The sequence below is a fragment of the Pimephales promelas genome, chromosome 15 (assembly GCF_988280905.1).
Source record: "Pimephales promelas chromosome 15, fPimPro1.hap1.1, whole genome shotgun sequence".
NCBI classification, from domain to species: domain Eukaryota; kingdom Metazoa; phylum Chordata; class Actinopteri; order Cypriniformes; family Leuciscidae; genus Pimephales; species Pimephales promelas.
The window spans coordinates 30,682,645-30,706,159 of record NC_142783.1 but is presented as its reverse complement, the minus strand read 5'-3'; the positions used below and the strand labels follow the sequence as shown (position 1 = coordinate 30,706,159).

Below are 23,515 nucleotides of genomic sequence, written 5' to 3'. Positions count from 1 at the left end.
TTATCATGAAGATGTTGAATGATTGCAGGTGAAGATGGGAATTGGGAATGAAATTCACTAATTTAGTTTCAGTGAACTCTAGTGGAGAACTGGTGACATGACGGCTGTGAATATCAGTTTTTACCTTAACCAATCACATCTGCTTAAAAGATATTTGCCATGGTATTTGAACGATACCCGTTCTTGTCTTGGGACAACTTTGATTAACTTTTTTGATCCACTTCAGATGTTGACTACTGTAGTTTGGCACAATCAAAATACTCCTCACGTTGTACAGTGGCAGGACTTGATCTGACTTAACTAGTTTTCATTTGCATATTGTGTATTGACACAATGATTTAAATACCTAACATACCTGCCTGGCATGAGTGATCATTTATCAAGAAATGTCTTATACTCTTACTTACTATAGCCACAATTTATACATTTTAAACTCATCATTAAATATATAATATTACATAATATTAATTTCAATTTGATATAAATGTAATTCATGATCAGTATAATGATGAACCATATAATGATCAGTTCTACATTCAAAGCAAGTCCAGGCAGGATAAACTGGTTTCTGCTGCACTGAATGCATTTTTGGAGGCCTTACATAACCTCATACCATAAAACAAAACTAAACTGTAATAGAGTGTCTAAAAAAGCACAGTGTATTTTATAATAATATGCACAGAAATAAAACATGCCAACCATCTTTCCTCCTAGAATAATAATAATAACAATAATAACTTGCTAATGTGAAATATGTAAATGTCAGTGTCTTATAATGACAAAGATTCAGATGAGTTTCTGTCAATCAATTCTTTGTTATAGACACATGCCCTGGAAATGGGGCAGGGCTTCTACAAGTGTTAAAAGCTTGAAGTAAGGCAAAAGTGTGTGAAGACGGAGAAGATTACCAGTCACTTGGCTGAAAATTCATTGCATCTCTGAAGGTACATATTCATCTTATTTATGTCAGTAATGCAATAAGTCGAAGCTCAATACTCTCATAGGAAAGGAAGACCTATCTGTTGGTTTACAAACTAATTTATATATATAAAAAAAACACTTTATGGACTGTATCATATGCAAAATAAAGTATAGGCCTATCTGCATATTTACTTCTGCAGATGTTGTTCTGTAAGGATTTATTATACTGTGTCTGTGTTATATCTGTATGCAGCAGTTGAGTATTGTGCTAAAAATAGTTTGATAAAATGTATACTTTAATGAAATGAAAGTGGTTTGGATAAAAGCCTAAAATGGAAAAGATACAACACAGAAAAATCAAAGGTAACCTTTATTAGAAAAAATGTAATATCTTTGTATTATCGTTGTAATTTCCTCTTTTTAATAGTAAAGAAATCCAGACAGATTTCAAAATGCCTCCTCCAGCGGTTCCACACGGCATGTGTCTAAAAGTCATGGATGACCGCAACATGAAGGGTGGCATGGGCTCTGAAACAAATCCTTTGAAGTTCATGGATCAGGACTACAACTCTTTACAAGACTACTGTCTTAAGACAAGACAGAGATTTATTGATGAGTTTTTCATGCCAGACTCTCGTGCCATTGGTGAAGGGCTGCTGGAGCCAGAAGTCATGGCCCGAGTGAAGTGGATAAGACCAACTGTATGTAATCTATACTTCATACATATACTTCAGTATTCTGATAATATTGCACATAATAAGAAGTGTAAACATTCACAATTTTTGACACAAACTATGACAAACTAAACACTTTAAAGAAATTAAACGACACTACTAAAAACCACTATCAATCACATCCCTTTCACAGAATGCATCAGTTGATCACAAGTCAAATACTGAAAACTTTTCTTATTTTCTTTCAGAAATTGTATCCAGAAGCTGAATTTATTGTAGACACAGTGTCCAGGTTTGACTATGCCCAAGGGAATATAGGTATGTCTGAGTAACCACAATATTGTTGTTTTATACACTTAAAGTGTGGGTAGGCAGTTTTGGAGACACTATAGCAATAGCAAGTTAGCTTTGAAAGCATCCCGCCCTCCCTTCAGAGCTTCTCGAAAGCCACGCCTCCTTCAAAACTGTCATGAGACAGCAATTTCCTCACGCCTTAAAGCACATAACACTATAATTATGTAAAGTAAACAACATACAGAGTTCTTACTTGTACCAACCGACTGAAGCAAATGCATTTCAGCGTTGTGTTGCCAAAGAAACACAAAAATCCAAGCCTGTTGACGTGATCGTCGCGGATTGATATCTTGGTAATTATACAGCGTAAACTCATTGTTTTGGCTCAGGAGGAACTGTTAAAGGCGACCGCTGTTTGTTTGCAGTCTTTTGGCTGTCTGATACAACTCTGAAGCATAGCCTTATGAAACGCGCTGATGATGCAGGCAGGAAGGTCATCCCATCATTGCACGCGGACCGAATGCAATGATTGGAGGTGCATTTCTTTAGTCCGAGACTTCCACTGAAGATAGGCTATGTACATTTTTAAACGTAGACCACTTCAATTATTGTTTGCTATCAAGACGAGAAGAGAGTTTCAACCTGTATAAAAAGAAAGTTGCCTACCCTAGTTTAAAACTCAGTAAATTCTAGTGTGCACCTACTGCCACCTAGCGGCATCATGAGCAAAATAGTGTTCAGTACGATGACCTGTGCAATGTAGACATCCATCAATACAGTCAGCCAAGATTATTTTTCCAATAATAGATTAGAGAGGGTATTAAGATAAAACGACCTGCTTTGTGTAAATAAAAGATAGCCTATATTTAAGACAAGTAACCTTATTGTATTTGTAAAGATTTGCATATTATTCTTTTTCTGCCGTCTGAGCAACACACTTGGTGGTGTTATAATAAGTGCATTTTAGTTTTACATATCTTTCCCCTTTCAAATCCTTGTAAGCTCCAAGAACCATACATCAGATTTTGTTTGCCCGCAGGGAAATTTTTCCGCCATATTGAATATTTTTGGAAAACCTATTTTTTGGTTCATTCAATTTGCACAAAACTTGGCATGCATCAACCTAATACCCTCATGATAAAATTTAATCGAAAGAAACATAATTTTTTTATTGCACTTAGTTTTATATAATTTGTTTTCAATTTATCCCAATAATATTGAAAACATATTTGTCAATTTGGGTGATGTGGTATATACTGCTGTTGTCTAATTAAAATAAAGAGACAATGTTATTTGTCTTTTATAAAATACAGAATAACACATCTATAAAGACACACTTAAAGACTTATTATATTTGAAAAGATTCATGAACATCCATATATCCTAGAAAGAAAAAAAAAACAGAAATGAGTTGTGGAATATGAAAGATATCCTATCAAATTTACTGTTACAATAATTTTTTTCTTCTTCTTCTTCTTCTTCTTCTTCTTCTTCTTCTTCTTCTTCTTCTTCTTCTTCTTCTTCTTCTTCTTCTTCAGGAAACTGCTGGTTTCTGGCCTCTGTTGGGGCTCTGACATTTCAAAAGAAATTATTACAAAAGGTCGTCCCAAACGGACAATCATTCAGCCACAATTATACTGGTTTATTTCACTTCAGGGTATGTTCCTCTCATTTCATGCCATCATTTTTAATATTTACTTCTATTTTGATCATATTATTCAGAATCGAAACCCAAAGCATTTTTTTTAGTTTTTCACTCAGTGTTCTGTTTGCTTAAACTTACAGTTCTGGCGGTTTGGGAAATGGTACGATGTTGTGATTGATGACAAACTGCCAACAATCAACGGAAAGCTGATTTTTGTCCGATCAAAAACATATAATGAGTTCTGGCCAGCCTTGCTGGAGAAAGCATATGCAAAGTAAGTGCCTGTACATCTTTTAGTGACTTTATAAAAAATCATTTCAAGTATATGTAAGCAATAGTGCTGTTGTATTGAATATAAGAACGACTGTTATTCAACCTCTGATTCGTGTACAGTAATAGTCATCATAATTATGTCTATTATATTGCGGCATACAATTTCGAGTTTGAATGACCGTTACAGGGTGTGCGGATCCTACGCTGACATGCACTGTGGCCGGGTATCTGAAGCCCTCATTGACTTCACCGGTGGGGTTCATATGCACTATGAACTGAAAACGGCTCCAACTGATTTGTGGGAGATAATGTACCGTGCGTTCCAGTCAGAAGTCCTTATGGGTTGTGAAACTCCACCTGGGGTAAAAATAAATTAAAAACCCTATATTTTACAGAGACATTTTAATTTCTTCTTAATTCTGCGTTTACACCACATCATCTGTCTTCTGATAATTTTTCTGTTTCCACAGAATCGGAATGAGGAACGATTACCAAATGGCATTGTTCTGGGCCACGCTTACACTGTGACAAAGGTTTACCAGGTAAGACTGTACAAAATCAGGTCTCAGCACGCATCAGATTCAAATAAGGTCTTGAGGTAAATATTTTAGGGACAAAAGATAATGGAAGCAAAACAACTTGATACTCACCCATGCTTTACATGTCTGTACATGAATTGGCCTTTTTGCATAAATCTTAGTGTTTCTTAATCTTTCTGCTTTTTTGCCACATTTTCATACTACTAATTCATAAAAATATTTAATAAAAATGAACAGGTCATGAGTGGTAAATATCCAGTTCAGCTTGTAAGATTGTACAACCCATGGGGAGGCGTTGAGTGGAATGGAGACTGGAGTGACAAGTAAGAATTAATTTGATTTAACTACACAATTTAGAGTCTCTTTATCTGTTGTTAAAATGTCCTATTTGCAACAAATGTTATTCTTTTGGATAAAGCCGTTGAGATTCACATCTCATTTTCAAGAGGGTCCTAAAATACAATGCATAAAACACCTAAAAAAAGGGCAACATATGCTATAATTGTATTGCCATATTATATTGCATATTATAATGTAACTTATTAGGCCTATATTTATAGAATAGCAAAGTATACCTAATCAATGTGCAAGACATAGGTTAGATATATAAAGGCTATCATAGACATTTTGCCAACAATGGATTTGTTTAGCTTAGTATACGTTTTATGAAGTTTTTCTGCATTTGAAGAAAAATAAACATGTATTATTTTCTAGGTACTTTGATAACAGATTAGAAATGAATTGTTCAAATACTTAAAACAATAACACAAATTATTGATTTAGGTCTATAATTATGTGGATCAAGAATGTCACCTTCTTTATAAATTGGAGTAATACAAGAACACTTCAGACAGTCAATGGATCAGCCAGTGGATACATGAAGATATGCGTAGCAGATTTAATGTATTATTAAGACTGAGCTGATCAATAACATTCAAAAAATCTGTAGGTGGTATTTTAGGAAAAGAAAATAATACTATATAATTGTATAATAATAGTATATTATTGAAGCTATTCAAACATATTTGTATATTTTTTTTAATAAAATGTATAGCAATAGATAGGGAATCATGAATCAAATCACACAACAGTAACAGTTTAACATAACTAACTAGTAGTGAAATTTTTTAACAAGTTGTTCTTTTTTGCAGTTCTTGTTTAATTATTGCACAGTCAAAATGATACATAATTCTGATGTATGTTTTACATAATTCTTTCAGCTCACCCTTGTGGAACACAGTGAGTGATGAGGACCGCAAACAACATCTTCATGACAAAAATGGAGAGTTGTGGTATGAAACATGTTTTGAAAAAGATTCTTAACGCGTACTAAAACATGAATTTAGTCTATGATTTCCATATAAAGCTGGGTTTTTGTTGTTGTTTCAGGATGTCAATGAATGATTTCCTTAGAATATTTGACAACATGGATATCTGCAGTTCCTGTCCTGATTTTTTGGAAGAAAAGTCTGCATGTCAGTGGATTTCCAAGGTCCACCATGGCAGCTGGGTTCCTGGGAGTACAGCTGGAGGTTGCATGAATCACTCAGGTGCTTATCATTCATAAGTGGTGCCAAAGGCAAAGCACTCACTATTGTTATTTCTCAAACTTATTTAGCAGAAAAGTGTAATTTACCACATTTGAAGAGGCTGACAGGCTCTGTATGAACATAATTCACAATGGGGTAAAAGGTGCACCCCTGGGGGACATGAGCTTCCCAAAGTGTCCCCATTGAGACACCTTCAACACTCCCTGGCCACGCCCTAGCAACTCAAATCCAAAGATGGATATCTTCCATTCTGAATGTCATATAGAGGCATGGGAGTTGGTTTATATCATTCATACTGACAAGCAGCCTTTGGAGTATCATCATTAGCAGCTGCTTAAAGCCACTCGCTAGCAAGTACCCTAGCAAATGTTTTGCAAGACCAACTGTATATCTCTGCATCGGAACATCATATAGAGATTGGGGTTGGCTCTTTTGACTCATGCTAGCAAACAGGACTTCCAACATGTTACACATGCTAGCTGTGAAAAGCTACATGATAATTGCAATTAGCTTGGGGTTAAACATTATAAGAACGAGTAAAAATGTGCAAGCGTCATGCTAGCATCAGGACAATCCTACTAGAATCATTCTAGAAACATGCTATTCTTGCTAGCATCTTGCTAAAAAAACATGCTAATCTTGGTAGAATAATGCTAATCGTCATGCTAGTAACATGGTAATCATGCTAGGATATTTCGAAACATGCAGACGTCATAATCAAGCTGGCATTAATCTAGCAAAACATGTTAATCATGCTAGCAACATGCCAATCCTGCAAATCATGCTAGTAACATGCTAATCTTGCTAAAGACTAGCTAACTGCTCCTAGCAACCGATTGGCGATTTTTGCCACTGCAAACACTACTCACATTTTCTTCAGGAAATGTACATTCTGGTTATGATTATAAAGCTACTAGTCATCAAAGCAAATCTGCTTCTAACACCATGTCCTGTATTTGTAGAAACCTTCTTTTCCAACCCCCAGTTTTGGCTGAAGATTAATGAGATGAATACGGCCTGTGACCAGGGCCAGAGCAATGTTCTGGTGTCCCTCATACAGAAACCTGACAAGAGAAACAGACGCCTTGCTTCACACCATGGCATCGGCTTCTGCGTGTTTGCGGTCAGTATTCACAAAAAAATGAATAAACATAAACAAAACCTGCAAAGGCAATGCATATGGTTGTACAATGATGCCTTTGTGCTTAGAGTGTAACATTCATTTTTGTTTTGAACTTTTACAGGTTCCACCCGAGGCAAGTAAAATTTGTATTTAATCAGTTTTTAATACATATTACATAAGCTGTCAGACCTTTCTGACACATTTTTTTTTTTGTCTAATTATCCTTTAGATGAGATTCGAGGGAAAGTTTGGATCAAGCTTTTTCTATAGCAGAAAGCCCGTGGCAACAAGCGGGGCTTTTCAGGATGCAAGACAAGTGATGAAACTATTCAGACTGGAGCCAGGAGAGTATCTCATCGTGCCATCCACTTACAGCCCTAATAAGAACGCAGAATTCATCCTGTCCTTTCTGTGCAAAAATGAGATAAACATTCAGTGAGTAACATGAAGGACTGAGACATTGACTATAAGTTTACAATATTCAACATTTGAGTACTTATTTATGCTTGGAATACTAAAAAAAAATTGACTTTATACACTGAAATGTTTACAGTCATGTGCTTTATTACACTGTTTTTTTTAAATATGTGTTTTTTATCCAGAAAGGACAGAGAAAGATTTTCTTGTGCCTATAGCTGAATGGAGAAGATGTGATGTGCCACAAGTAGCTCTGTCTTCGCAAGATTTAGTTGAAGGTGGTGGTCCTTCATTTCAGAAAGGTCCTTCCTTCAGTGTTGATACTGTGAAGCTGCTTTGATGCAATCTATATCGTGAAAACCTATAAATATACTTGACTTCATCGGGCCAGAGATGTCTGCCAGATAGGCTGAGATACAAGCTGCAACCATGGGATCGTCAGGCTGGAATAAGAGGTAGAGTTGTGTGTCATCAGCATAGCAGTGATAGGAAAAGCCATGTTTGTGAATCACAGATCCTAGTGACGTCATGTAGATGGAAAAGAGAAGTGGTCCAAGCACTGAGCCCTGAGGCACCTCACACTCTAAAAAATGCTGGGTTGTTTTAACCCAATTTTGGGTCAAATATGGACAAACCCGAAATGTTGGGTTAAAAATGTAATGTAAAAATTTAACCCAACGGCTGGGTTAGTCCATATTTGACCCAAAGTTGGGTTAAAACAACCCAGCATTTTTTAGAGTGCAGTAGCTAGATGTTGGGTCTTAGATGCCACAGCCCTCCACGACACCCTAAGGACCTATCTGAGAGGTAAGACTTTAACCATTGGAGAGCGGATCCCAAGATGCCCTTTATCTTTAGGATTGACAGGAGGATTTCAACATACACTCTAAAAAATGCTGGGTTGTTTTAACCCAATTTTGGGTCAAATATGGACAAACCCAGCCATTGGGTTACATTTTTAAATTACATTTTAACCCAATGTTTGAGTTTGTCCATATTTGACTTAAAATTGGATTAAACAACTATAGCTGCCCAGTGACCCCTAAAATATAAAACAGAGATATTATGATATAATATTTTCATTCACACATTGTATAGATCCTGTATTTATGTGATGGTTCTTGTGCCCTAGGCTTGCATCTAAATGAAGACGTCCTGAGTCTCATGGTTGTGCGGTATGGTGGTGCTTCAGAACAGATCTCTCTAGAGGGTTTCATTTGCCTTGTCATGCGTTTGAACTGCATGGCTAGTGAGTAACACTAGACAGAAAGACAATTTGATACAGAGAGCTGGAGCCTTTCCCAGTACAAACACTCACATTCACACTCTCACTGTAACATCTATGGGTCATTTTAAACTTTCCAATTTAACCAAAGTCCAGACAGAAATCCTCTGAGCCACCGTGTGCCACCCTAATTTGGTGTTCAGGACTTATAAATAAATAAATAAATAAAACGTCAGGGTAAGCTACCAAGAGTTGTGTCGCATAAACTTGTAAAGAATGTTTGGTTTGACCCTTTCATGCTCCTGAAATAGTTTGAGCAGAATACCCTGGGTATTTATTTATTTATAATTATTACATTTTAACAGCCTTTATTTTCTTCATCAGGAATATTCCAGAGACTCTGTGAAGGTGGGAAGATAATCCTGAGGTAAGATGAGGTAATCCTGATGTAAACATCATTTTTTTTCTTATCTCTGCAAGTGTTTAAAAAGAAAAATCTGTTTGATTTTCTTTGTAATTTTTTTCCCCCATTCAATACATTCACAACCAATTTCTGTGCATCTGTGTTTTAGTGGATTGGACTCACCATGTACTCGTGAACGAACGTCTTTTTGCCAGGAGGTTTGCCATCAAACGCAAGAACAGATCAGTGGTTTGGGAAGTCTAAAAAATGGTTTTATTTCATTTTACATTATTTTTTATTTTTAATAATGTATATTATTTCATAATATATTAACACATAAACAAATTGTGATGCTAGTCACTTATTATTCCTCAAATAATTAAAATGCTTTTGCTTTTCTTACAATTATTATTTGATATACACATTTCACATTGTCCAATTGTGTTTGTAATGCTGTATTTGTGCAAAAATAACTGTAGCCTATTAACTGTCTGTTCGAAAAGTGATTTATGGATGTATTATTTCTCATGTTGACCACCTGGAGTCACTGTTGTCAGATTGTTTGCTTTGGTTTTGAAACCTTGTGCTGTTGTTGTCATTGTTAAAAATATGACAATTGAACCAACCCTGTGTTGCTAGGGTCAAAAAACCAAAAATTCTGTTATTATTTACTCACCCTTGAGTTGTTCAGATTCTGCATGACTTTCTTTCTGCTGAACACAAAATAAGATATTTTGAAGAATATGGGTAACCAGATAGTTGATGGCCCCATTAACCCATCCTTCAGATGAGATGTTAAATCGAGCTCCGGACTTCCCAGGATGTCCTTCGGAAAAGAGTAGGTGTTTAACCTCGGCATCCTGGCCAAATTTGCCCATCATGGCGTCCTTATCATCCTCGGCCGCCGGCCCATATACTAATCGACTTCATCACTCTGCGTCCTCTCCTTCAGTAAGCTGGGGTGTGGTGGGCGTTCTGGCACAATATGGCTGCCGTCACATCATCCAGGGGGATGCTGGACATTGGTGGTGATTGAGGAGATTCCCCCTTTCATATGTGAAGCACTTTCAGTACCCAGAAATACGCTATCGAATTAGTAACTTTCACAGTATGGAAAAACATACTATGCTAGTCAAAGGGGTCCATCAACTGTTACATTCTTCAAAATATTTTCAGTTGTGTTCTGCAAAAAAGACAACCTTCATACAGGTTTGGGACAAATTGAGCATGAGTAAATGATGACAGAATTTTTATTTTTGGGTGAACTATCCCTATAAGCTATAGGGTCACAATGTAAAGGATTCACTTGATCTATTGTCTCGTTACTCTTCACTCTTAAAAATAAAGTTTTTTTATTGGCATCAGTGGTTCCATGAAGAACCTTTAACATCAACAGAACCGTCTCATTCCACAATAGGTTCTTTATAGTGGAAAAAAAACAGATGGTTGTAAAGCTTATAAAAGATATTTGCCTTATGTAACCTCACAGATTCAAAGTGATTGCACATTCTTATAGTTTGGCACTATCAAAATACTCCTCTTGTTGTACAGTGGCAGGACTTGATCTGACTTGACTGGTTTTCATTTGCATATAGTAGTGTTTATACATACTTGGCTGGCATGAGTGATCATTTATCAAGAAATGTCTTATAGGCTCTGTTAGCCTTATTACTAAATTATGTATTATTGGGTTTTGGTAGTGACAAATTTGGGGAGAGGAAAAATATTCCCAAACTTTCTGAAAATAAAATATGATAATTATCTGCACAATTACTAGAAATGTGTACCTCGGATATTTTATACAGTTTTTATAGAAACAAAACTTTAATTTTTTTCAAGACGTTTCCAAGTCTGACTTTGAACCAATGTAGAAGGGCCCGTATAGCAGCGGTGCAGCGCCCAGAATTTTCTAAAAAATATATACATTTTATTCTTGGAATTCTACGAACAAACAATAACTTTCAGTGGTTTTACTCTCTCTGAGGGTCTCTTAAAAAAAAGAGTACATTTTAACCTACATGCTACTATGTGTCACACACACACACACACACACAGTTGCAGTAAGCAGACGATGATGAAGAGGATTAGGTTAAAAATCTTTCACGGCAAACTCAGAAGGCAATGCAAAAAAATGGTGACGAAGAAATACAACTAATTGTAGAGTGAACAACTCAACGCTGACTGCAACTTAATACGTACAAGCCAAATTAATATAATAATGATAAACACCTGTGCTAATTAAACGATTTACCATGACAATTAAAGAGAGGCAGAAAAACGGAACAAAGGAAGACAGGAAACGAGTGAAAACAAACTATGGCCATGTCCACGTTTGAAATCGTAGGCCTATATTTTTCTCTCCGTTTTGGCCTTCCGTCCACACTGAGACGCCGTTTTAAGTAAACGAAAATTTAGGCTATCTTTTGGAAAACGCTCTCCAAAGTGGATAGATTTGAAAACGCCGTTTTCGCGTTGTAGTGTGGACAGTGAAGCTGGAGGTAGGCTATCTGAAAACGAGTTTTAGTCGTGTGATCCATGTTGTACCAATAGATATTCATGTTTATCGGTATTGTGCCTGTTATGTGCTATTCAGTTTTACACTGTTGCTAAAATGTGTTATTTTGCACGTTCTTCATAGCACAGTACTGCAAAGATGACAGATAATGTATTCCCATTTGCTGTCCTGCGGGAAAACAGAAGAGCAGTTGCGTTTTAGACCAAACATCTAGACTGAATGCGACCTGCACGCATCAGTGATGGGTGAGATATTTTATTTTGCTAAATAAAATTATCCTGTTTCTAGCAGTTTAGTTTTCTCTAACAGGATTGTGCGATAACTTTATTTTCCCATATGTATCATCTCACGTGAGCTTTTGTGAAGTTTCACGCATGCGCAGTAAAGTGAATTCAGAAGGTTCCTGAAACGTCGGAAAAATGCTAGAAAATGCCATGGAAAATGCTTGAAAACGTGTGGACGGAGAGCGTTTTTAAACGAAAACACCGTTTTCAAATGTATCCGGACGTAACCTATAAGAATGAATGAATGATTGTTTGTGACACTATGACTGATCAACTTGCTTTGGGAAACCATTTGTAGGCCACATGTCCATGTAATACTAATGCTTATTGTCTCTTTGAAAATAGCTACATATACATGGTTCATACCATCCAAATGGAAAAAAAAAAACAAAACAAAAAAAACACACACACAAAAAACAAACGGTTGTAAAGCTTATAAAATATATTTTCCTTAAAGTACCCTCACAGATTCAAAGTGATTGCACATTCTTATAGTTTGGGGCTATCAAAATACTCATCACGTTGTACAGTGGCAGGACTTGTTTTGACTTGACTGGTTTGCATTTGCATATAGTGTATAGATGCACGTATTTTATATACATACCTGGCTGGAGTGATCAAGAAATTAGGCTAAAACCAATTTAGCCTAAATATGTTTATCAATTGTAAATAATTCACATACTTTGTACACTGAGCATTTTTTCTTTTTCTCTTTAGCCAGTCATAGAATGTTTGATAAATCATAACTGATTGTTGGCTTACCATCAGAAATTCATGTATAGCAGCGGTGCAGTGCCCAGAATTTCCTAAGAAATAGAAATTCTATTTTTGAATATTATTAATTGAACTTTTGAGTGGTCTTACTCGGAGGGTCTCGTTAATAAAACAAAACCAACTAATCATCTTGCTTTGGGACACAAGTCCACATGACTCTTTTGTGGTTATTATAGCCAACATTAACACATCTACCTATTGTGATGACTTATATATATATATATATATATATATATATATATATATATATATATATATATATATATAAAACATAAGCCTGCCTAAATGTTTCATTCCTTCCAAATAAACAAATTTTTTTTTTCCCCCAAAGTAACCTCACAGATTCAAAGTGATTGCACATTCTTATAGTTTGGCACTATCAAAATACTCCTCTCGTTGTACAGTGGCAGGACTTGATCTGACTTGTCTGGTTTTCATTTGCATAAATACTGTATTGGCACAAGTGTTTATATAGGCTACATACCTGGCGGGCATGGGTGTTTATTTATCAAGAAATGTTTTATTGGCTACTCTTACTTAGTTATATGGTCATAATTTATATATTTTATACTCCTCATTAAAAATGTATCATAAAAATATTAATTACAAATACAAAATTGGTTTCTGTAATCGAGTGTCTAAAAAGCAGCATGTATTTTATAATATCATGCACAGAAATAAGCATGCACCCAAACGTTCCTCCTAGAAAATAATAACAATAGTCACTTAAGTTACTAATGTGAAACATGTGGACCTTCGTTTTGTCCTTTGACAAATATGTATATGTCAGTATTTTATAACGACAAAGATTCAGATGAGTTTCTGTCAATCAATTCTTTGTTATAGACACATACACTGGAAATGGGGCAGGGCTTCTACAAGTGTTTAAAAGCTTGAAGTAAGGCAAAAGTGTGTGAAGACGGAGAAGATTACCAGTCACTTGGCTGAAAATTCATTGCATCTCTGAAGGTACATATTCATCTTATTTATGTCAGTAATGCAATAAGTCCAAGCTCAATACTCTCATGGGAAGGGAAGACCTATCTGTTGGTTTACAAACTAATTTATTTAAAAAAAACACTTTATGGATTGTATACTTGTGTGAATTTAATTACATTGTCTTTAGTCTGTATTAGCTATATTCAAATTGAAGTACTAGGCCTACTGTACATTTACTTCTATAGATGTTGTTCTGTAAGGATTTATTATACTGTGTTTGTGTTATATCTGTATTCCAGCAGCATAAACAGTTGAGGATTTTGCTAACAATAGTTTGATAAAATGTATACTTTGAATGAAATGAAAGTGGTTTGGATAAAAGCCTAAAATGGAAAAGATACAACACAGAAAAATCAAAGGTAACTTTTAATAAATAAATGTAATATCTTTGTATTATAATTGTAATTTCCTCTTTTTAATAGTAAAGAAATCCAGACAGATTTCAAAATGCCTCCTCCAGCGGTTCCACACGGCATGTGTCTAAAAGTCATGGATGACCGCAACATGAAGGGTGGCATGGGCTCTGAAACAAATCCTTTGAAGTTCATGGATCAGGACTACAACTCTTTACAAGACTACTGTCTTAAGACAAGCCAAAGATTTGTTGATGAGTTTTTCATGCCAGACTCTCGTGCCATTGGTGAAGAGCTGCTGAAGCCAGAAGTCATGGCCCGAGTGAAGTGGATGAGACCAACGGTATGTAATCTATACTTCATCTTTAATGTGTTCTGATAATATTGCACACCTAATTAGAAGCGTAAACTTTTACAATTTTTATGGAAAGCTCAAAGATCTGACTATGAAAATCTAAACACTTAAAGAAATTAAACGACACTACTAAAAACCACTATCAATCACATCCCTTTCACAGAATGCATCAGTTGATCACAAGTCAAATACTGAAAATTTTTCTTATTTTCTTTCAGAAATTGCATCCTAAAGCTGAATTTATTGTAGACACAGTGTCCAGGTTTGACTACGCCCAAGGGAATATAGGTATGTCTGAGTAACCACAATATTGTTGTTTTATACACTTAAAGCGTGGGTTGGCCATTTTGGAGACACTAGCAATAGCAAGTTAGCTTATAAGGGTTTTTTTTCTTCAGGAAACTGCTGGTTTCTGGCCTCTGTTGGGGCTCTGACATTTCAAAACAAACTTTTACAAAAGGTCGTCCCATACGGACAATCATTCAGCAACAATTATACTGGTTTATTTCACTTCAGGGTAAGTTCCTCTTTTTTTCATACCATAATTTTCAATATTCAATTCTATTTTGATCATATTTTCCAGAATCGAAACCCCAACCAATAGTTTTTCCTGTTAGTTTTTCACTCAGTGTTCTGTTTGCTTAAACTTACAGTTCTGGCGGTTTGGGAAATGGTACGATGTTGTGATTGATGACAAACTGCCAACAATCGACGGGAAGCTGATTTTTGTCCGATCAAAAACATATAATGAGTTCTGGCCAGCCTTGCTGGAGAAAGCATATGCAAAGTAAGTGCCTGTACATCTTTTAGTGACTTTATAAAAAATCATTTCAAGTATATGTAAGCAATAGTGCTGTTGTATTGAATATAAGAACGACTGTAATTCAACCTCTGATTCGTGTACAGTAATAGTCATCATAATTAAGTCTATTATATTGCGGCATACAATTTCGAGTTTGAATGACCGTTACAGGGTGTGCGGATCCTACGCTGACATGCACTGTGGCCGGGTATCTGAAGCCCTCATTGACTTCACCGGTGGTGTTCATATGCACTATGAACTGAAAAGGGCTCCATCTAATTTGTGGGAGATAATGTACCGTGCGTTCCAGTCAGAAGTCCTTATGGGTTGTGAAACTCCACAAGGGGTAAAAATAAATTAAAAACCTTATATTTTACAGAGACATTTTAATTTCTGGGATTCCAAAAAAAAAAAAAGAAAAAAAAAAGCTTACAGCACCGTTTAAGCAATGACTTTTATACCACATCATCTGTCTTCTGATAATTTTTCTGTTTCCACAGAATCGGAATGAGGAACAATTGCCAACTGGCATTGTTCTGGGCCACGCTTACACTGTGACAAAGGTTTACCAGGTAAGACTGCACAAAATCAGGTCTCAGCACGCATCAGATTCAAATAAGGTCTTAAAGGGTTAGTTCACCCAAAAATGAAAATTAAGTCATTAATTACTCACCCCCATGCTGTACCAACCCCGTAAGACCTTCGTTCGTCTTCGGAACACAAATGAAGATATTTTTGATTAAATTTGAGAGCTGTATAACTACCACATTGGCTCCTAAGGGACTGCCTCTTGACGGCCCAGAAAGTCAATGAAGAAAATGTTTAAATATCCCAAGTGACTACCGTGGCTCAACTATATGTTTATCAAGCGACGCGAATACTTTTTGTGCGAAAAAACAAACAAAAATAACGAGTTTATTCGACTATTCCTTTTCTTCCTTGTAGGCCAGAAACGAGAAATGCGCGAGAATTGCGATCTGCTTTACACTACTTCAGATCGCAATTCTCGCGCATGCGTCGTGGAAATCTAAGGAAATCTCGTTTCTGGCCTACAAGGAAGAAAAGAAATAGTCGAATAAACGCGTTATTTTTGTTTGTTTTTTCGCACAAAAAGTATTCGCGTCGCTTGATAAACATATAGTTGAGCCACGGTAGTCACTTGGGATATTTAAACATTTTCTTCATTGACTTTCTGGGCCGTCAAGAGGCAGTCCCTTAGGAGCCAATGTGGTAGTTATACAGCTCTCAAATTTAATCAAAAATATCTTCATTTGTGTTCCGAAGACGAACGAAGGTCTTACGGGGTTGGTACAGCATGGGGGTGAGTAATTAATGACTTAATTTTCATTTTTGGGTGAACTAACCCTTTCAGGTAAATATTTTAGGGACAAAAGATAATGGAAACCAGCCAACTTCATGTTTTTACATGATTTGGCCTTTTTGCATAAAATCTTAGTGTTTGTTCTGCTCAGTGCTCAAATGTCACAAATCATTAAATAAACTGATGCTTTACTTCAGAATTCTGGTAAGTTACAAAATAAAGGTACTGGTAATATCAGAAAGATTCGCCACATTTTCATACTACTAATTCATACTATTTATATATAAAAATCTTTTAAAAAAAACTAACAGGTCATGAGTGGTAAAGGGCCAGTTAAGCTTGTGAGATTGTTCAACCCATGGGGAGACCTTGAGTGGAATGGAGACTGGAGTGACAGGTAAGAACAGATTTTATTTAACCACACAATTTAGACATTTAGAGTCTCTTTATCTGTTAAAATGTCCTATTTGCAACAAATGTTATTCTTTTGGATAAACCCCTTGAGATGCACATCTCATTTTCAAGAGTGTCCTAAAATACAATGCACAAAACACCTAAAAAAAACACACAAGATAATATACAAGACCAGCAAACCATTAATTAACACTTCCAGTAAATTACAAACTATTTAGTTGTCATGAACTACTTCGAGACAAGGTTGAGGATCCAAATGCAGTATTTATTAAACAGGGCAATGCAAAGACGTGATCCAAATTACAGGCAAGGTCAAACACAGACAGGCAGTCCATACCGCATAGACTGTAAAAAATTACAGTCAAACAAACATCCGTACAAACAAACACAACAAGGCACAACAGTTCCACATGATCACATAATCTGTGGGAGGCAGGATTCTTTCTGGTTGCTTGGATCAAATGTTTATTTCACTCGAACAAATGCTAATCAAACCTTTATATAATGTGTTTTTTGGTTGATTTTCTGTCTCTATCCATTAAAATAAACCTATTGTATTATGGACCATTCGTTTCTTTGAAAGTGGTCAAACTTACAAAATCAGCAGGGGATCAAATTATTACCCTATTTACCCTATTTTTACCCCATATTATTTAGTTATATATATATATATATATATATATGAAGAGTTCAGATGCAAAAGCCTCCAAGTGCCATTTGAAATTTTGTTCTAGAATGACCATTTTTATCAAGCCTGTGTATTTAAGTTCAGTAATTTCACTTAAATGACAATTAATAGGTAATCTTCATTGCCATTTAAATGAAATTACTGACCTTAAATATACAAGCTTAATAAAAATGATAATTTTAGAAGAAAATTTCAAATGGCACTTAGAGGCTTTTGCATCTGAACTCTTCATATATAAATCATCTAAATCAGTGTTTCCCACCCCTGCTCCTTAAGGACCCCCAACACTGCACATTTTCTTTGTCTGATTCAACTCTTCAACTCATTAGATCATTATCACATGGGGATATATGTGATAATGAGCTGATGAGTTGAATCAAGTCACCATCTTTAATAATTGGAGTAATACAAGAATACAGCCAAATAGTCATAAGGATATGATAAGCAAATTTAATGCATCTATTATTAAGACTATAACAATAACATTCAAAACTTCTGTATGTGTTATTAGTGAAAGAAAAAATAATGATAGAGTATATTATTAAAGCTATTCATAAGAATGATCAGATTCAGATGTTAAAGCAGACTGTAGAACATACCAAATACTTGAGTAAACTATAACATATCTTATATCACACAATAGTAGCAGTTTAAGATAACAACTCTCAGAACAAAAAAAAAAAAAATTGTGAAATTGTTTGATTATTGCATTGTCAAAATGATCCATTATTCTGATGTATGTTTTACATTCTTTCAGGTCATGCTTGTGGAACAACGTGAGTGTTGAGGACCGCAAACAACATCTAGATAGCAAAAATGGAGAGTTCTGGTGAGTATGAACCATGTTTTGAAAAAGATTCTTAATGCGCACTAAGACATGAATTACATTTAGTCTAGGATTTATGAAGCGTTTTTTTTTTTTTTTTTTTTTGCAGGATGTCATATAATGATTTCATTAGAATATTTGACAACATGGATATCTGCTGTTCCTCTCCTGATTTTTTGGAAGAAAAGTCTGCATGTCAGTGGATTTCCAAGTTCCACCATGGCAACTGGGTTCCTGGGAGTACAGCTGGAGGCTGCACAATTCATTTAGGTGCTTTAATTAATTCTAATTATAAAGCTTCCAGTCATCAATGTAAATCTGATTCTGACACCCATGTCCTGTATTTGTAGAAACCTTCTTTACCAACCCCCAGTTTTGGCTGAAGATTAATGAGATGGATGCGGCCTGTGACCAGGGCCAGAGCAATGTTCTGGTGTCCCTCATACAGAAACCTGACAAGAGAAACAGACGCCTTGCTTCACACCATGGCATCGGCTTCTGCGTGTTTGCGGTCAGTATTCACAAAAAATAAACACACAAACAAAACAAACCTGCAAATGCAATGCATATGGTTGTACAATGATGCCTTTGTGCTCAGAGTGTAACATTCATTTTTGTTTTGAACTTTTACAGGTTCCACCCGAGGCAAGTAAAATTTGTATTTAATCAGTTTTTAATACATATTACATAAGCTGTCGTACCTTTCTGACACATTTTTTTGTTTTATTATCCTTTAGATGAGATCTGAGGGAAAGTTTGGATCAAGCTTTTTCCATAACAGAAAGCCCGTGGCAACAAGCGGGGCTTTTCAGGATGCAAGACAAGTGATGAAACTATTCAGACTGGAGCCAGGAGAGTATCTCATCGTACCATCCACTTACATGCCTAACAAGAACGCAGAATTCATCCTGACCATTCTGTGCAAAAATGAGATAAACATTCAGTGAGTAACATGAAGGACTGAGACATTGACAATATTCAACATTTAAGTAGAAAAACTGACTTTATACACTGAAACGTCACAATCATATGCTTTATTACACATGTTAACTTTGTTTTAAATATGTGTTGTTGGTTGTTTATCCAGAAAGGACACAGAAAGGACAGAGAAAGGTTTTCTTGTGGATCTTGTAGACGAGGTAATAATACAGACTTATTTTGTACAAATTTTAGTATACTCTTGAGTTTGTCAATATATGCAGTCATTTATATTAGAAATATTGGTTCATTCAAAATTGTCTTGTTTTTGTTAATTCTACAATGGAAATGAAATTAATTGTACAAATAAAGTTAGTATAATTACAACTTCAGAATCTAACACGTTTCTCTGCACATTGAATATTAAGTTGTTTATTCTATAAAAATAAAAATATAATGTTACATAAATTAACATTTAATTCATTTTAAGAGTTGAGAATCTGATATCATCCAAAAATTGTAAAGAGTATATTATCAGAACTCAGATATTTATTTTCTGCTGTAGAAATGGGAAGTCTAATTGTGATTTTAGCAGTTGCCAATGCTACAGTTTCTCAGTCTCTATTCTCATATTTAGGTCGCATACAACGACAACAACGAAGTGGATGAAGACTTGAAAACTAAAACTTTGTTTCGACAATATTCTGATCAGGTAAATATGTGAGGTAATATATTATCAAAAAAAAAAAGAAGAAGAAATGTAGCTGCTACAATCTTCAAACTCTTGTATGTCTTCTTTGGAAACAGTACAAAGTTGTTGATGCTGAAAAACTTCAACAGCTTCTACATGAAAACCTACTTAGAGGTGAGTGTTTTAAAAATCCTTTATGTTACTATTGCTAGTTTATAAATCTTAAATTGCCTCATAAATCACTCAACTGTGCGTTTTAGGAAATAAAAATACTGAAGGATTCGGCCTGGATTCATGCAGAAGTATAATTGCCATGTCAGATGTATCCTTTTTTCCTTAAACAAGAAATTAAAAACTATTAAAAAACAATATGTTTATGATTTATCCACATGGTTCAGCTTGTGTTTCCAGTCATACTGTGAAGAAACATGTTTTAGCTCTAGAAATATTTCCTGACAATAAAAATAGTTCTCTGTCACTGGAAGACTTCGTGGATCAGAATTTCTTCGTCTGTGGAGCCGCATTATGATGTACAAGGTGAGTGGATTTGGTCTGGAATTTAGCGTTGATAGTTATTGTATTAAGACAAGAAACATGGCACTTGCAAGACACTTACATTTTTTATTATTATTATTATTATTATAGAAAATCTTCTACAGCATGGATACTTCCAAAGATGGCGTTCTGTCTTTGAACGAACTGCAAAATGCATTAGAGAGAACAGGTTGAAGCTTATACACTTTATACTTTTCTAGAAAAGTATTCAGTATTTGCACTTTTTTCACAAACATCACTGCTGGTGGTACAGTGTACCTCTATAGCTGCCCAGTGACCCCTAAAATATAAAACAGAGATATTATGATATAATATTTTCATTCTCACATTGTATAGATCCTGTATTTATGTCATGGTTCTTGTGCCCTAGGCTTGCATCTAAATGAGGACATCCTGAGTCTCATGGTTGTGCGGTATGGTGGTGCTTCAGAACAGATCTCTCTGGAGGGTTTCATTTGCCTTGTCATGCGTTTGAACTGCATGGCTAGTGAGTAACACTAGACAGAAAGACAATTTGATGTTCTCTCTCTCTCTCTCTGGTTTCCTTATACAGAGAGCTGGAGCCTTTCCCAGTACAAACACTCACATTCACTCTCTCATCTATGGGTCATTTTAAACTTTCCAATTTAACCAAAGTCCAGACAGAAATCCTCTGAGCCACCTAATTTGGTGTTCAGGACTGTAAAATAAAATGTAAAAATATATTTTTTTAGGGCTATAGAGTTGTGTCACAAACTGATAAACAAAATTTGGTTTGACCCTTTCATGCTCCTGAAATAGTTTGAGCTAAATAGCCTGGGTATTTATTTATTTATAATTATTATTATTATTACTATTACATTTTAACCATCTTTATTTTCCTCATCAGGAATATTCCAGAGACTCTGTGAAAGTGGGAAGATAAGTCTTAATGAGAGTGAGGTAATCCTGATGTAATACATTTTTTTCTCTCCATATCTCCAACCACATACTGTACAAATGTTTAAAAACATTCTGCTTGATTTTATGTGTTATTTTTATAATTAAAAATTCATAAATTTACCTATTTCTGTGTTTTAGTGGATTGGACTCACCATGTACTCATGAGGGAACATCTGTTTGCCAGGAGGTTTGCCAACAAACGCAAGAACAGATAGGCAGTTTAGGCAGTCTAAACACTTTTTTTATTTCATTTTTTTAATATCAAACTTATAAACAACTTGTGATGCTTTTTTTTTCTTCACCCTTTTATCCCTCGAAGAATTAAAATGCTTTTGCTTTTCTTAAAATTATTATTTGATATACACATTTCACATGATCAATTTGTTTGTAATTCTATAAATTTGTGCAAAAATAACCGTCTGTTTGAAAAGTGGTTAATGCAATTGCTGTATTATTTCTCATGTTAACCACAGTTGTCGGATTATTTGCTTTGGTTTTAAAACCTCCTGCTATTGTTGACATTGTTAATCATCTAGGTTTAGGGTTGCATTTGAACAAACCCTTTATTGCTAGGGTCATTTTAAGGCATGGTTCATCCAAAAATTAAAATTCTGTCATTTATTATCCATCAGGTTGTTCCAAACATCAAGTTGTTACTAATAGGTAACCAAATAGTCAATGCGGATGAGACTGGGCTGAAATAGTAAATGGGCTCCATTAAGTTAACTCCCATAGTATGGAAAAAAAAAAATACCATTTAAGTCAATGGGGTACATCTTTTTTGAGATTCTTCAAAAATGTTGAGTTCAAGACACCCTGACAGGATTTTTGTTTTTTAGTGTATTTGATAGGGGCCATGCATGTTCATGAACATACTGCACCATATAAATATATGCAGAATTAGTAAACAAATTTTTTTTTTTTTTTCAGCTTTCATGTTTGGGTGAACTGTTGGTATAGGGTCAAAATGCTGCAATTATACATGCTGTAATATGTTCTTTCATCCTTCATGCTGTCAAAACACCAATATAAATAAATACAAAATTGTATCCTATCAGAAGAGAATGTTGTACTTTGAGCTCTGGTGTGAACAATTCCAGATTAATCCCTGATATCTGGGAGAATCAGAAGAAGACGGAAGAACTTTCGGGTAAATTTACTGTACAGTGAAATCAGGGGAAATGGAGATGTACAGTACCTAATATAAAATTCGAGACTAGTTGTCTTTGTCTGTTGACCTTAATTAGGATAGACGACATATTGACTTAACTTACAGACTTAACAAAGCTGTATAAAAATCTTTTTTAAATTTTCAGGTCTCACAGCTTTCAATGGTTTAATGATTTGTTATCCCCTGACTTTTTTTTTTTACATTTTTTTTTTTTACAGTACCATCTCTCATGGCAATTTGTGTTCATTTTAAGAGGTGGCTAATTTGCACAAATTCAGACGACCTCACTCGTTTTTTCACAACCAACTTAATCGTACATATTTTACGAGTTGCCCAATTTTTGTGAATTTGTACGAATGACCTACCCCTGACCCCGTCAATTCTTATTCGTATTAATATACTGCTGCAGAATGGGCTAATATGGAATGTATATGCATGAAAAAGCTCACATTTATTTCTTTAATATTGTTTTTCAAAGAGACAGGATATATGCAATAAAAATGTAGTTGTAGTTTTGGTTATACAATTTGGTTGTAGTTTGTGTCCATAGCCTTACAATTAAATTATTGCAAATACATTGTCCTGTCTATGGCATAGCACCTGTTTTTACCCATATTTTAATTACCGTTGAACTTTTTCAGATCACTGGAAAAAACATTCTGTATATTAAAACTGGTTGCTCAAACAAGGTTAGCTTATAAATATTTTGGTGATGAGGCAAAATGAATGTTAGTGGGCTTAAACAGCTACTTGACCTACTCCCTTTCAATGTCTGGGAATATGTCTATTTTAAACAGGCACAAATATTTGCTGCATATATGGCTGTGTGACCCCATGGTGACCCCTGTCCACAGCCAAGTGCCT

The 23,515-nt window shown here is 35.2% G+C and overlaps 2 protein-coding genes across 2 annotated transcripts; both read left to right on the top strand.

Moving 5' to 3' along the window:
- The first annotated feature begins 821 nt into the window (after positions 1–821).
- On the top strand, positions 822–7,289 carry LOC120464117 (calpain-1 catalytic subunit). The gene is made up of 13 exons (XM_089119963.1): positions 822–944; positions 1,349–1,622; positions 1,844–1,913; positions 3,428–3,546; positions 3,675–3,808; positions 3,995–4,169; positions 4,278–4,349; positions 4,584–4,669; positions 5,567–5,638; positions 5,736–5,896; positions 6,859–7,019; positions 7,141–7,156; positions 7,249–7,289. Exons 2-13 carry the CDS (start codon positions 1,374–1,376, stop codon positions 7,287–7,289), a joined length of 1,356 nt encoding a protein of 451 aa, XP_088976089.1. The 5' UTR covers positions 822–944; positions 1,349–1,373.
- Positions 7,290–14,062: 6,773 nt separating this feature from the next.
- Positions 14,063–22,534, top strand: LOC120464116 (calpain-1 catalytic subunit). Its single transcript, XM_039653460.2, has 21 exons — positions 14,063–14,332; positions 14,563–14,632; positions 14,743–14,861; positions 14,998–15,131; positions 15,318–15,492; positions 15,647–15,718; positions 16,779–16,864; positions 18,327–18,398; positions 18,505–18,665; positions 18,746–18,906; positions 19,029–19,040; positions 19,133–19,338; positions 19,483–19,534; positions 19,951–20,025; positions 20,121–20,178; positions 20,265–20,326; positions 20,473–20,541; positions 20,650–20,728; positions 20,930–21,046; positions 21,428–21,480; positions 21,619–22,534. Exons 1-21 carry the CDS (start codon positions 14,084–14,086, stop codon positions 21,643–21,645), a joined length of 2,109 nt encoding a protein of 702 aa, XP_039509394.2. The 5' UTR covers positions 14,063–14,083; the 3' UTR covers positions 21,646–22,534.
- The last annotated feature ends 981 nt before the right edge of the window (positions 22,535–23,515 follow it).

Coding starts and splice junctions, on each gene's coding strand:
- LOC120464117 (XM_089119963.1), top strand. CDS start 1,374: ATGCCTCCTCCAGCGGTTCCACACGGCATGTGTCTAAAAGTCATGGAT. Junction 1,623..1,843: donor TGAAGTGGATAAGACCAACT/GTATGTAATCTA, acceptor ATTTTCTTTCAG/AAATTGTATCCAGAAGCTGA. Junction 5,639..5,735: donor GACAAAAATGGAGAGTTGTG/GTATGAAACATG, acceptor TTGTTGTTTCAG/GATGTCAATGAATGATTTCC.
- LOC120464116 (XM_039653460.2), top strand. CDS start 14,084: ATGCCTCCTCCAGCGGTTCCACACGGCATGTGTCTAAAAGTCATGGAT. Junction 16,865..18,326: donor AATGGAGACTGGAGTGACAG/GTAAGAACAGAT, acceptor ACATTCTTTCAG/GTCATGCTTGTGGAACAACG. Junction 19,535..19,950: donor TTGTGGATCTTGTAGACGAG/GTAATAATACAG, acceptor TCTCATATTTAG/GTCGCATACAACGACAACAA.